The sequence below is a fragment of the Emydura macquarii genome, unplaced genomic scaffold (assembly GCF_026122565.2).
Source record: "Emydura macquarii macquarii isolate MOO-44397 ecotype Brisbane River unplaced genomic scaffold, CSIRO-AGI_Emac_v2 contig_1644, whole genome shotgun sequence".
Taxonomy (NCBI): domain Eukaryota; kingdom Metazoa; phylum Chordata; order Testudines; family Chelidae; genus Emydura; species Emydura macquarii.
Genome location: NW_027131781.1, coordinates 13,139,368 through 13,153,608, shown reverse-complemented (window position 1 = coordinate 13,153,608; position 14,241 = coordinate 13,139,368). Strand labels below are relative to the sequence as shown.

The 14,241-nt window shown below is 47.1% G+C and overlaps 1 protein-coding gene across 1 annotated transcript in view; it reads left to right on the top strand.

The window, feature by feature from the left end:
• Window positions 1–14,241, top strand: part of NTRK3 (neurotrophic receptor tyrosine kinase 3) — a 297,966-nt gene that overhangs the window by 280,228 nt on the left and 3,497 nt on the right. The window contains exon 16 of the mRNA XM_067555657.1: window positions 12,840–12,998. Within this exon, the coding sequence (XP_067411758.1) occupies window positions 12,840–12,998 (159 nt within the window). The remainder of the gene's footprint in view (window positions 1–12,839; window positions 12,999–14,241) is intronic.

Below are 14,241 nucleotides of genomic sequence, written 5' to 3'. Positions count from 1 at the left end.
AATAAAAGACCATTAGGCTAAGCAGGTCACTGGACACGGCAGGTGTTGAGATGTTCTGGAGACACCACCAACCAGGAGAGTGAACTCCAAGTCACTCTGACGCTATGACGACAGATGCCTGTACAGAAAGGCACAAGGTGGGCACTTAGTCCCAAAATTAGCCTGTGACTGCTTCCAGAAACAAGTCCCAGATCCATCCTCAATGTGGGCTACTGCTCCCCTTAGTGATGCTCTGAGCTCTCCATTTTTCTGCTGCTTCTGCTGCTCTTGTAATCCACTCAGACACCTCCAGCAACTGTCCCCTTCTCTTTCCACTTTCCTTTGAGTGCTGTCACCTCCTGCAGCCTCCTGTTTTCATGCCACAGCACCTGTGCCCAGGCATTATAGTAGCCTGGACCATGCAAGAAAAGAGCTCCATCCAGTGCAGATCATTCACCTTGCAGGGCCTCAGGAAGCGCAGCCATTGGAATCACGTATCAAATCACTGCATCATCACTCCAAATCCTCTCTAGCGGTGCCTTAACCCCTGATTCTGCCTTCCCCATGCTTCTCCCCCATTGACCAATGTCAGGACAGGCATTGCTTTCCCAATGGCATTGACAAGTTTAATCACATCATTAGTAGGTGCAACGTTGCCATCCTCAATGTTGAGATCTTTATTCTGACACAGGATATAGTGGGTTTGTTTAATATGCCATCCATGTCTTCTCTGCCAATAACTGGTACTTCACTAGGCAGGAATCAAAAGAAACTTCAGTCTGAAGTTGCTCAATATTTCTTTGATGTTTTCAAGCTGATAACCTACTGTTCTAAAACAGAGTGTGAATCTCATCCTAGGAGGAGGAGTAAAAGCACCATCATCTGGGATGTTTAAATAGACTGGAGAGGACAAAGCACTAGAAAATGTACCGTAGGGAACTGTCCTGTATTGTCCCACAAAAGATTTATTAGGATGAAATTAGGATGAAATTTAATAGTAGAAAGTGCAAGGTCATGCATTTAGGGACTAAAGAATTTCTGCTATAAGCTGGGAACACATCGGTTGGAAGTGACAGAGGAGGAGAAGGACCTGCACGTATAGGTTGATCACAGGATGACTATGAGCCAATGTGATGTGGCCATGAAAAAAGCGAATGCGGTCCTTGGATGCATCAGATGAGGTATTTCCAGTAGCGATAGGGAGGTATTAGTACCGTTATAAGAGGCACTGGTGAGACCTCATCTGGAATACTGTGTGCAGTTCTGGTCCCCCATGTTTAAGATATATGAATTCAAACTGGAACAGATGCAGAGAAGGGCTGCTAGGATGATCTGCAGAATGGAAAACCTGCCTTATGAGAGGATACTCAAAGAGCTTGGCTTGTTTAGCCTAACCAAAAGAAGATTGAGGGGAGATATGAATTGCTCTCTGTAAGTACATTAGAGGGATAAATACCAGGAAGGGAGAAGAATTATTTAGGTTCAGCACCAATGTGGACACAAGAACAAATGGATATAAGCTGGCCATCAGGAAGTTTAGACTTGAAATTAGATGCAGGTTTTTAACCATCAGAGAAGTGAAGTTCTGGAATAGCCTTCCAAGGGGAGCAGTGGGGGCAAAAAACCTAGCTGGCTTAAAAACTGAGCTTGATAAATTTATGGAAGGGATGGTATGATGGGACAGCCTAGTTTGGCAATTGACTGATCTTTGACTACTGGTTGTAGATATGCCGTTGGGATATTAGATGGGGTGGGTTCTGAGGTATTACAGAGAATGCTTTCTTGGGTGTCTGGCTGGTGAGTCTTGCCCAGATGCTCAGGATTTAACTGATCGCCATTTTTGGGGTTGGGAAGGAATTTTTCCCTGGGGCAGACTGCCAAAGGCTCTGGGTTTTTTACTTTTCTCTGCAGCATGGGGCACAGCTCACTTGCTGGTGGATTTTCTGTACCTTAAAGTCTTTAAACCATGATTTGAGGACTTTAATAACTCAATCTTAGGTTAGAGGTTTATTACAGGAGTGGATGGGTGAAGTTCCGTGGTCTGCATTGTGCAGGAGGTCAGACTAGATGATCATATTGGTCCCTTCTGACCTTAGAGTCTATGAGTCTAAGTGTAACAGAATGGATTTTGATGAGAAGGTCCTGATTTAATGGGGAGTGTCTAGCTAACATATTTCTAAAGTATCCATCACCTTGGTGACCCACTAAACCTCCATGTTGTAGGCCAAAGCGACTGCTACATTTGCAGAACAATAAGAGGCAGATTTTTTAAACGGCCCTTTAATTTTTTATACACGCTTCCACATACGTCTCCTGTTTGCACACACAATTTAGGAAACTGCATATGCAATTTAGGCACAAAACTATATGCATGAGAGTTACAAGTGTGCAGTTTTTAATATCTGGCTGGACGGATTTACTAAGGTATTTTGGGCTGATGCAGTATCACTGTAGCCTTCATGATCCACCGAGGGTAGGACGAGAAATAATCAGCTTAGTCTGTAGCAAGGGAGATTTAGCTTGGATATTAGGAAAAAAATTCTAACTATAAGGATAGTTAAGCACTAGAAGAGGTTATCTAGGGAGATTGTCTAACTTGTTCTTAAAAACCTCCAGTGATGGGGATGCCACAAACTTCCTCCAGGGATGGTCTGGGTCAGGGGTCGGCAACCTGTGGCATGTGTGACCATTTTGAGCGGCACAGCGTGCTGCTCCTGGTCCCAAAGCAGGGCTGTGCAGCAGCCACGCCCTCTTTCTGGCCCCGCCCCTCTCCCACTTGGCAGGCGGGGCCGAGAGGAGGCTGAGGGAGGGGCCAAGTCGGCACGCCAGCCAGGAGCCGCGTGGCGGCCGCTCTCTCCTTCCAGCCTCCTCCCCTCCCCACATGGCAGGCGGAGGATGGGAGGCTGAGGGGCCGGCTGGGTCGGCAGCATGCCACTGGCCCTGGCTAGGAGCTGTGCGGCTGCTCCTTCCTCCATCCCCACCCAGGGCACTGCTGGGCCCACGTGGGAGAGGGGCAGCCACTGGGGATGTCAGCGAGGGCTGGCTCCTCAGAAGAGGGTCTGGCCAGTGCCCCCCCCCCAGGTATGCCACTGCCGCAGCAGGGGTGGAAAAGGAAAAAAAATTGGCCCCTAGACTCCCCTACCCTCGCCGCCATCGCCGCCACCTAACTCCCTGGTCAAGGCGCTGGGCCCACAGCACGTGGGAGAGGGGTGGGGGGAAGAGATGGCACCTCCCTTCCAACAGGTTGCTGACCCCTGGGGGACATATAGGGACATATAGGGAAGGATTTATATATCCCGGGGTTCCCATGCCCTGCATTGTATTACATTTCGGTCTCAAAGCTGCCAGGATGTTTCTGTCTCTGGCTCCCAGGTTTGAGCTCAGTGAATCTGACATTAATAGGAAATAGATTTCCAAACAATCAGCCCTAATGAATTTTGAATATTATTATGATTAATGCCAAGGAAGTTGAACTGATTATCCAGCATCCAGAAGTTAAGTAATGGAGCCTTGTCTAAATCATGTATACTCTTCAGTCAGGAGTGGATCTGTCTGCAGATGAAAAATGGACATGATTTATCCAGAGAGGGTGTCGTGGGCAGGACAGAGAGAAAGGGGTAAGGGGGAAGAGAGATTAAGAGATACCAAAATGACACCATCTTTGCCTGTAGCAATAGCACATGCAAGCTGTTTATCATTAGAGTTTTCTGAGCTTCATTCCTCAGCCCATTTTGTGAGTTTACTTTCATATCTCTGAGCAAGGATCCAGTGGCACAAAACTCCCCAAAAGCTCATGCACCGAGATGATGCTCTCCCTTTGCATGTGGAAATAGAAGTCAATTGAAGACATTTCTTATCTCATGATGTTTTGATTTAGCACCTCTGCCTGATTAGCTGTTGGTCCCTGACACACCCATCACTGTATTATCAAGTCACTGTCAGGTTGCACCACAACACATGACATGATGGTGTAGTGCCAGCTCCAAAGCATATGCCCTTGTATGATCTTGCAGATACAGGAAAACTTTAAAATCAGTCTGAGGGCTGGTAATACACAGCCCAAAAGAGATGGCAGTTGGCCTCCTGCCAGAATGAGGCCAGGAAAGTGTAAAGCAAAAGAGAATAAAGTCCAAGCAGTGGGAGGGGTTTGGATAATTTCAGTGGTAGCCAAAATGTTGGTCAACAGGGCAAAATGGCCAGCGGAGTTCTCCAGTGCCCCTTACAGGAAACTTTATCACTAAACCTTGGGTACTGCCCCTGGACACTCATGCAAATTTCCATCTTTATCCCAGCAGTATTAGCTTCTTGGCTCACAATGGAGAATTACACACTGGGACTACTAGTCTGTTGGGTCAATATGGAGCACTGCATGCTGGTACCTGTAGCTTCCCTGGGCCACACCTCTATATTAAAGTTGGATACAGCTGGAAGACATTCCATTCCATGGATGTTATGTGCATCTGTTCCCCCAAGCGGCCTGTGACTGCGCCCAGTTTGGGCAGTGCCTGGAGCATTGTGTTTCTAGTCACAGATGTTGTTATGAAGTTTGTAGCATTGCTGGTGGCCTCACTGAGGACTTTGCAAACAAGAGCTGTGAAAGGCTTTCCCCGCGATTACCCCGGACATTTGTCTTGAGTCCGAGCTGCACCTGGACAGTTGGCAGGACCATCCAGCATCCCCCACTGAACAAAATAGGTCTGTGATGTGCAAAACTCCACACAAGCTCAGAAGTTACTATTTTTGAGGCATCATTTTTGGAAGCAAAAGTGAAATGCTGGGTCTTGCTCATTTGCATATTTGCATATGATTAGCCTCGCTCCTTCATAGCAGTAGGTTCTGATGTCAGAGTTCTGGAAACAAGAGGGCAGGGCTGAGCTGTGGTTTGGGGCACACTGAGTTCTTTCTGTGGTCTTGGCAAACGTAATTAAAATATATGAGAGATTAATCCTCTATTTCCTTTTTAAAACCACCCTCCATGTTACCTCTGGCATTGCTAGACAGCAAGTAATGTAACAGAGAGAGGAATTCTGGATGCAGTCAGCATTTAGAGCAGCAGTGATTTATCTCAGGCCATTTTGAGGTAGCAGACTTTACTTCTAGCTACAGCCACCCCTCCATGTCGGCTCCCCCTCATTTGCATAAGTAATTGGCAGCTTGTTAATGGCTCATTAGGAACGCTGAAAACCGTGGGATTGAAACAAACTCAAAGGAGCAGAGACGGGGGAAGGGTGGAAAAGGACGGTGTCCCTGCTTGCAAATTACACTGCTGAATTGCACCTGATTCAGAATTACGGGTCATAAACCAACCAGATTGTTAAATGAAGTAAGGAAAAACAATGTCAATGGGAGGCTTTATTTTTAGACATGTATTTAAAAACAGAATGTGTGTCTGGAGGGAACAAACAGTCCATCTGCCTCCACCGAGGTACGTCTCACCCCCTTCCCAACCTTGCAGTCACTTTATCTGGTCATCTCCCCCTGCCTGGTAGCAGGTACACCCAGCTCCCTACATCCACCTTATGAAAAGCGCATTTGGTTCCCTGCCCCAGCAGGTGATTCCACCCTCCTCTCCTCACCTCACTGCCAGAGCACTGCATCCTCCCGCTGTGTGACAAGTACAGGGACACACCTGCCAGCCGTGTCTGGTTAGGAGAGGCCGTGCCTGTTTGTAAACACAGGCATTGCCAACATGTGCAGAGCACTTCACTGAAGGCTATGAACATGGCCCAGTTTTCTCCCTTTAAGAGAGAAGCTCCCTTCAGCTGTTGACACCCAGGCAGGACACAAGGCCTGCTATGTGAAGCTGTGAGCGTGCAGAGCTGGCTGTGTAATCGTTACACACAGAGACTGGAGATTAGAGCAAAGGCTGACGCTGCCATCCCCATGGGCAGCAAAGGGAATGCAAAGCAGCTGCATCAAGAAAATGCAAGAGGCTGAGGAAAATCCATTTGTTTGGAGGGGGCATTGGGGAGGAGGTGGAAAGGGGTTAGTTAATTCTCCACTTTGGCTGCAGCAGCAGGGACCATCTGAATGAGTGAAATCCCAAGGCCCCATGTCTCTCGCTTGTCCTGCTAGATCATGGTTGAAGAACAAGAGCTTAAAAGCCCTGAGTGCTGGTGTGTTCTCTCCCCTGCTATAGGTCTGAGCTGTGCCCAGCAACGGACTTAGGTTAAGTGGCAGGGCTAAACCTGGGGATAGAAAGGAGGTGTGGCAGTCTGTCTGACCTGCTCTTTGCAGGGAGCAGCACCCCTGACATTTGCAGTGAGAGGTTCTGCTGAGGGGGAAAGAGCATGGGCGGCAAAGTAGAGCAACAGCAGGAGGTCCCAATCTGCAGATGCTGTGACCGAATATCAGGGGAATCGCTCTGCAAGCTCTTTGTAATCACTCAGGATACAACCCCTCCATCTGGTGTGTCCAGGTAGGAGAGCCCTCTGCAACTCTGAAGGCAGGATGGGGATGGTGAGACGACCTATGTTAGGAACAGCTACATAATGCAAAGGCTTTGCCTCCAGGAATCTGGGGCCTCTGCTTCAGCAGAGCCCAGCTTTGGAGCTGGAGCACACTGAGGTAAGCATCTGCCTTGCAGTCTTTCCCAGTCTTTTCCATGCCTTTATAAGGACAAGTGAAGTTCCAGTACCAAACAGCAGCTTCTGTATTGAGTGGGATCCTGTCCATTTGATTTTTCATGCCAAAGGGAGTGGAACAAGGAACTGCTTGCTTTTATTTTGAGGTCACCATGCCATTGATGATGTCATCTTACATTTCTTTAGTGCCTTTCATCCTGAATAAACGTACAGCGCTGTGTAAACTACATACATGATAAAATGGAATTCCATCTCCCCCAACCGAATACACTCACACACGCAGGCACTTAAATGCAGCCACCTCTGGGGTGGAACATGCTAGCTGTTTAATAGCTATGCAATAAGACAGTTTAGAAAAGAAAAAAAAGACGTATAATTTCTGCATGGAATATTTAGAGAAGCAGAATGTTGCTGAAAATTAGCCAGAACGCCAGTGCTAACACTCCGTCCTTGCCCAAAGTGCCCTGGAATCCTTAATGAACACAGAGGGTCTCGCTTTTGCATCTAATCTGAAAGCTGGCACTTCCAGCAGCACAGCGTCTACTAACACCACACAAAGGCATTGGATTCAGCACTGACTCCCAGGGAAGACTGCCCCCACCTGCATTTCCAGCAACACCTGGGAATTTCCTGAGAGGTCTCATGTCACAACCCTTGCAAAGTGCAACCCTGCTTAGCTTGTAAGCACTCACAAAATCACAGCCTGCTGTGGTGGGCAGGTGGCAGCATCACTTTTTATTTTTGTTTTAAGTGGCAGCCCAGCCGAATGCAGAGGCTTTTCCCGCATCTCAGCTGTATTCGCTCTGCTCTTACTTCCTCTCAGATGACCCATGCACCTGCAGTTCTTATTTACTCAAGACAGCTCAGGATTATTGAACAGCAAGTATTGTCCTCAGCAGAAATGAACACATCCGGATAGGGACACACATCTGGTTGTTGGAAGAAGGTTCAGAGGTGAGAATCTTCAGGGGATCAACTACTTTTGGGGCTGTGGTTCCAAAGGACATGTACACGTGTTCCATCCCAGCCCAGCCTGGGAAGTCAGCCAGTTCTGCAATTAAAGGAGAGCCATGCTCAGCCCCTCGCACAGCAGGAGTTGAGACAGTAACCAGAGAGCCTGTGTCCTGTCACCGGGTTTAAAAGAAATTCATTTGTTGAGTGGATTCAACTGCACCCCCAAACCAAACAGGAAGGGAGATGACGCCAAGTTTTCTGGTTCCCCTACCGGTGCCGGAAGAAACCAGGCAAGCAACATCTAACCTTCCAGGACACAAAAGGCAAAATTCACCAGAAAACTGCTTCATTTAAAGAGACACATTTTCTGTTGCTCAGAGCTGAGTAGTTTTTCCTGAGGCAGCAGCAAAAGTGACAAGAGCAGAGCCTCCCGAATGAATACCAGTCAAGCGACCCTTCCTCCCTCCAAGCAGTGCCCTGTCTACATTGAATATTTGGATCAGGCGCAGTTAAAGGGTGTTTGGATCTAGGGTTTTGGTGATGGTCCCCACTCTGGAGATAAGGGCCAGCTGGTGAGTTAGGATCCAGAACCTCCTCCAAAGTTCACAGTTCAGGACTAGGGTTTTGGCCCAAGGGTGTCCTTAGTTTTGGCAACATCTAAGCGAGTAGTTGCCCAAGCTCCCCATTGTCTGAAACACTGCACTGCCTTGGCCAGCTTCTCCATTTATCTCCCGCTGTATGGCCACACTCCCTAGCGATGGCATGTCTTTTTAGTCCTTCCTAATCAGCTAGATGTCATTCAGAAAGCTGGGACAAGGAGAGTCCTTTCCCCAGACACCAGGCTTCCTTCCTAGCAGTCAAACCTGCAGCCTTATCATAATAATCATACATAGCTCTTATATAGCTTTACATCTTCAAAGTGCTGTGCTAGCATTAACTAATTATCCCTCTCCCTAATGGCCATTAATCTCGGCCTTTCATGAACCTCCTCCATTTCCCCGAGGTTCAGCTCTAATACAGTAATAACCCACGCTTAGGGAGTGGCCTGTTATCTTGCAATCTGCTGCCTCGGATGTGTAATGAGGCCCAAAAGTGAAGGCCAGGTGCCCTGGGCCTTTGGAGATATGCGATTATGGAACAGTGCATGACCTTCAGAATGGTTTATCACGATCCTAAGATGGTTATGTTATCAAAAGACAGCTCTCTACCGCTCTGAAGCAAATGTACCTCAGGCTGCATTCATTTGTGGGCATCACGTTACCAGGAAAGTACTGGAAAGAGCAGGGCAATGGAAAAGATACGGAAGCTGGAGAGGTTGATTTAGGAAAGGAAAAAAAAAAAAGTTAACACTGTCCATCTAGGTTAGGCAGCCACTGAGATAGAGATGGGGGAAGGCTGCAAATATGTGCTGTGTTTATGCAGCACCTAGCACAATGGGATCCTGGTCCTGATTGGGGCTCTTAGGTGCTATAGTTATACAAATACTTAGTGATAATAATACAGAGAGTTCAAATAAGAAGGCGGAGGGGGAGTTCTTTTAGGAGCAAAGGAGAAAAAAGAAAGAACTTAGGTTGAATGTCAGGATAAACTTCTTGAGAGTGAAATGCGTAACAGGTTATAGAACATCTCTCAAGGGGAGCTGTGGGAGTTTCATCATTTGGGACCTTGAAAACTGCACTGGATAATCCTGCATGGCCCCAGGGAGACAGGTCTGGATTTCATAGGAGCTCTTTTTTAGCTCTCCCATGTCTGATTCTGGGTTGAAATTGTGGGGGGTGGAGAAGAGAGTGACAGGAATCTTTCAGAAATGATTTTGAATCAGCACTCTCTTGACAAGGAGTCAGCCTGCGTGGTCACTGTTATTGCAGGAAACTGCCACCCTGGGCTCTGTCTCAGCAAACTGTGGATTGATCGAAGCAAACTTTCATCTTCCCTGTAAAGATACATAATGATTCGCTCCAGAGCCAAGGACATGAAATGTAAATTGGCTCTGCAAAAGGAAAAATAAAGTCCGATTTGTAGACAGGTTTGTTTAATAGCCTCATTTCCCTCCAGTGCTTTTGCCAATGCATGCTACTCCAGGTGATCCCAGGCACAGTGCACAGGGCTAGGAATCACGCTTATATGGTTATTCAGTGGGGTGGGGGGGAAGAAGCCCCATCGTGAAATGTCTGTTGCAGCCAGCACATGGTGTAGAAGGATCTTCTGTTACCCAGGACACATGCCAGCTTATGTACTGTAGCCTACACAGTCCAATCCATCTGCTCTCAATTCTAAATCATAATGTTTTCAACATTAGCAAGCAGTAGGACATAGTAGACTGAGCACAGGACTGAGATCCTGGAACTCCTGTGTTCAATATCCAGCTCTGCCATGACTGACTGTGTGACCTCAGGCAAAGTCCCATCCCTTTTCTGAGTCTCAGTTTCCCCATCTGTGAAATGGGGATTATAATTTGTAACCCTAATCAACCTTGTGGCTGGTGAGGAGTTAATGGTCGTGCTTTGAAAATGTTAAGTGCTGGGTCTGACATTAATTCTGCATCCGCTAAAAACTGCTACAGTTCTAAAATACATGGCACTCCCAAGAAGCCCTTTTATACAGACCTAGGTTGGGCATATTTTGGGTTCCAGAGTCTTTTGGTTTTGCCCACATCCATTTTCATAATGACTTATTGCTATTTTTCCCCCAGTAACAAATACATTGCACATGAAGTACAGAGATGAGATGAGCCCCTGAGCACGCCCTGGCTGTGAACAGATGAGCTAAGCCAACATTTTGTTGTTACATCCATGGGACAACAGCTGACCTTGTATTTCACTTTAAGGGTAATTTTTCCCCAATGTGTGTCTAGAGAAGGCCAATGACTTGGCTCATGATTTGGCTCATTAAAGCTGAGATGGACTATTGGTTCTTTTCTTTACTTTCAGAGCCAGGTCCTCAGCTGGTATAAATTGTTATAGTTTCATTGAAGCCAGTGAAGCTACACCAGTTTAACCAGCTCAGGGTCTGGCACACAAACTCTCTGACTGGCTCAGGTCTAGTTCAAAAGGAAGTACACAATATATATTTCACTATCTGTACCTATGACAAGCTGCAAGATACAGCAGATCTACAGAGCTCTGCAATAATTCAGGATTGCTGGAAAACTGAGTCTATGCTACTAAAGGGGGGGAAAAAGCAAACATTAGCACAAAATAGTTTTCAGTAACCAGCTTGGATCTAAGTCATGTTCTGTTGACAAAGAATTTCCTTGGAGCCCTTCAAAATAAGGGGAAGCCAGTCATAAAAGCTGGAAGTGCAGAAAAGAGCTAAGATTGAAGCCAAAATTTCAAAGGAGCAAAGGCAGGCGTCTTTCCAATTGTAATAGGAATAGCATTCCTGGGGGTTCAAGGCAGCAAACTGAGACATTTCAGCCAAAGATAGATCTCTGACTGGGAGGCGTGGAGATACAATAAGCTTCTCATCTTCAAGAATTGCGATTCTGAGCATCTGTGTACTTAGAAATGAAACAGAGTTTTGAGACTTTAAAGAATCATGCTTCTGGTAAAATTAGGCTGTAAGAATTAGAGATTGCACCAGTTGACAAAACTCCGAGAGCCAGGCTCTGCACCCCGTTAAACTCTGGGGGAGTTTGGATCAGCACTGCCTGGTTAAGGGCTCTCTCAGCCATGTGTATTACCCATGTCATAACTAACTTGGAAAACTTCTCCTCTGAAATTGTTTCTGTAGCTTGCAAGTGTTGTAGCTTGCCTCTTTAATGACACTGCATTAGCAGCAATCTCATGAAGCAGGGGAGGACCGAGAGAAAGCTTGGGAATTCATGAAGAAAGCAGGAACTTGCAAAGCTTTTTCTTTTTGAATATTTTGCTCCTTTGACCAAGCAGTAGCCGAAACGGGGGGCCTGGCAGGATGGTTTCTGTTTGGATGGGAAACCGATGACATGCAGTCAAGCACTTTCTCTGTGTCATTTGTTTATTGACAAAAATGTACACCAGCCATCTTTCCACGAACGGCAGCGGGAACACACTGCACAGAGAGGCAGCCTTTGTTGCAGAAATCCTAGATAAGGCACTCCAGCCCCTGACCCAAGAAGCAGCTATCTTTTGGCCTCTGCTCATCTCTTGAGACCCAGGAAGACTCCAGCTGCTTCATTCCAACTGTTGCATGGTTGAACTTTTAGTGCTTGCACAGGTCGGTGCCAGTAATAGTCCAAAAAAGATCTCCTCGAACATGCGTGCGCACACACGCATGCTCAGAAGGGTTTCTCTGAGCATCGGTGCAAAAAGAATGGCAGTCTAGGACGCGTTGCCCTCGGAAGAAATGAATGCCAGAGACATGGAGTCATATTGCTTTCAACACCTGCTGTTCAAAACTCCTATCAATTAGTTATTCCTCTACAGATGGTGATTCCTGAACTGAAGGACAGAACAGAGAGAAGCTTGTTCTGCTCAGAGACTTTAGCTGTACAAAAATCTCTAACAAGTACAAGGTGATTCCTTCTGCTTTCTTGCTACTGCTGCTTGTCCCTGTTTGACTGAAATGTACTGCAGACGGGGGGAGCTCCGTCCCAGAAATGGCTGCCCCTGCTCAGCATTCCTCAGGGGGAAGGAGTCTCAGGCTATTATTTCAAGGGCTCCACAGATTTCAGACATTCAGGGGAAGACTTGCCTTTATTAGTTGGTCCTTATGCTGCACCCATCGCCACGTATCTCAGTGAATGAAGGCCAAGCCTTCATCCACGGACTATGCTTTTGCATCTGCCACTGCTTGTCTCTGAGTGGATTCGTGGTGCAGTTTTATGGGTGCACACCCCCTTGTGCAATTATTTAATAGGTGCCCAAACTGGCTTAGGCTGTCACTGGCAGCAGGAGAGCTATAAAGAACATTGAGATACCTCCGTCATACGTACTTCTATGTATTTCAGTCATAAAACTGAATGTTCCATTCCTTCTGCAATATCTAGGCACAGGAAGGCTAAAGATGCCGCTTTGGTTTAGACTACACATTGCCTGCCTTTTGTTGATTCATCAGCTGTTGAACACGTTCTAGGCATTTTGTTGTATTACTTTATAAGTCAGATTTGGGAAGAGGGAAATCGTTGTAGCTGATCATGTATCTCAATATCTTTCACCTCCAATCCATCATATTATGATATTAGCCAGTTTGCATTGGTGGGTGTGTGGGGGATTAGAGGGAGGAGTTAGCTAGCCTAGCCTGTCTGAACATCTACATGTCCAGGTAGCCTGCACTAAGTGCAGCCTTTCCCCTCTCCTTTGTCTTTGATAACCCAGATTTGCCTGTGCCTTTGTCCCCTTGCAGGTTGGAGGACACACCATGCTGCCCATTCGCTGGATGCCCCCTGAGAGCATCATGTACCGGAAGTTCACGACAGAGAGTGACGTCTGGAGCTTTGGGGTGATCCTCTGGGAGATCTTCACATATGGGAAGCAGCCCTGGTTCCAGCTCTCAAACACCGAGGTACTGGATAATCCAGGGTGTCTTGGGCTGGGAAGGAGAGACAAGACATGATAGAAAGGGGCATTGTCAAACAGTGTGTTTGCTGCAGAATGTTTGGGGCATTTTGAAACCTGGAAGTGGGTTATTTCGCTTCCCTTATCCACCTTGAAAGCCAGAGCACACCACCACTTTTCACATTCTCAGGAGGAAGTCCTAGACCTCCCCACCTCGGGTGGCATTGCCCGTAACAGCATCACAGCCTCTCAGGGGAAGGGGTTGGTGAAGCTGTGGCTTTTGCCTGGGAAATGCAGTCTGACAAAGGCTCTTACATTGAGAAAAGACCCCAAACCATAGTTCCTGCCATCCCACCACACCCTTTCCTCCTGCATTTGAGTCAACCGCAGGTATAGTAAGGTACATGGGTGGGAGGGCTAACCCATCCCTCACTGGAACTGAGTTGGCTGGCTTTAAACAGCAGCCCATTGCAGGTAAATTATTTCATGAATACATTACGCTGCAGCTGGGTGTATGGAAGAACTAAGCAGAATTCCCAACCAGGGGCATCTAAAATGTTGGTCCTAGCGAGGGCTGTAGGTGGTGAGGGGCAGGGATGGGGTGGAACCCCAGCATTCTTTAGAAAGCTGGGTCAGACCATTCAATGTGCACCCCAAGCTGGGAGAAATTTGGGAAATACAACATGTGCAGCAAACAGGCATCTGTGGTCCAGGCATTTCCCTCGTATGTTCATGTACACCTCACAACAAGACTTTCAGAGCAATCAGTGCACTGAGTTTGACGGTCACCTCCCAGATGTTCACAATAATAGTGGCAATTAAGGCGTGCCACTCGTAGGGCTCTGTTTAGGCATAGAATCAAAGCACCTTCCAGAAGGGTAACTCGCCTTATTGTACAGAGAAACTGAGGCACAGAGACTCACACAGCAAGTCAGTGACAGAGCGGGGAGTAGATCCCAGGTCCCTGGACTCCCACATCCATGATTTAGCTACATAAGCACCACCCTATTTGGCTAAATAAGTGTAGAAGCACTCTCAGGACTGGGAATAGCAGGAGTTGCAGAGTTACATCAGCAAAAATGTCCAGGGGAGGCAAATCTGGAATAGCAGGCGGTGCTCCGGCTCAAGTTTGAGCGCAGAGCTGTGTGGGGAAAACGTGTACATTTTTATCTGATTGTGTGTCTAATGGATTTCAGAAATGTCACCTCTTGTAAGAAGAAATGTGCGTTTTCTGCTTTCCGGACACAGAT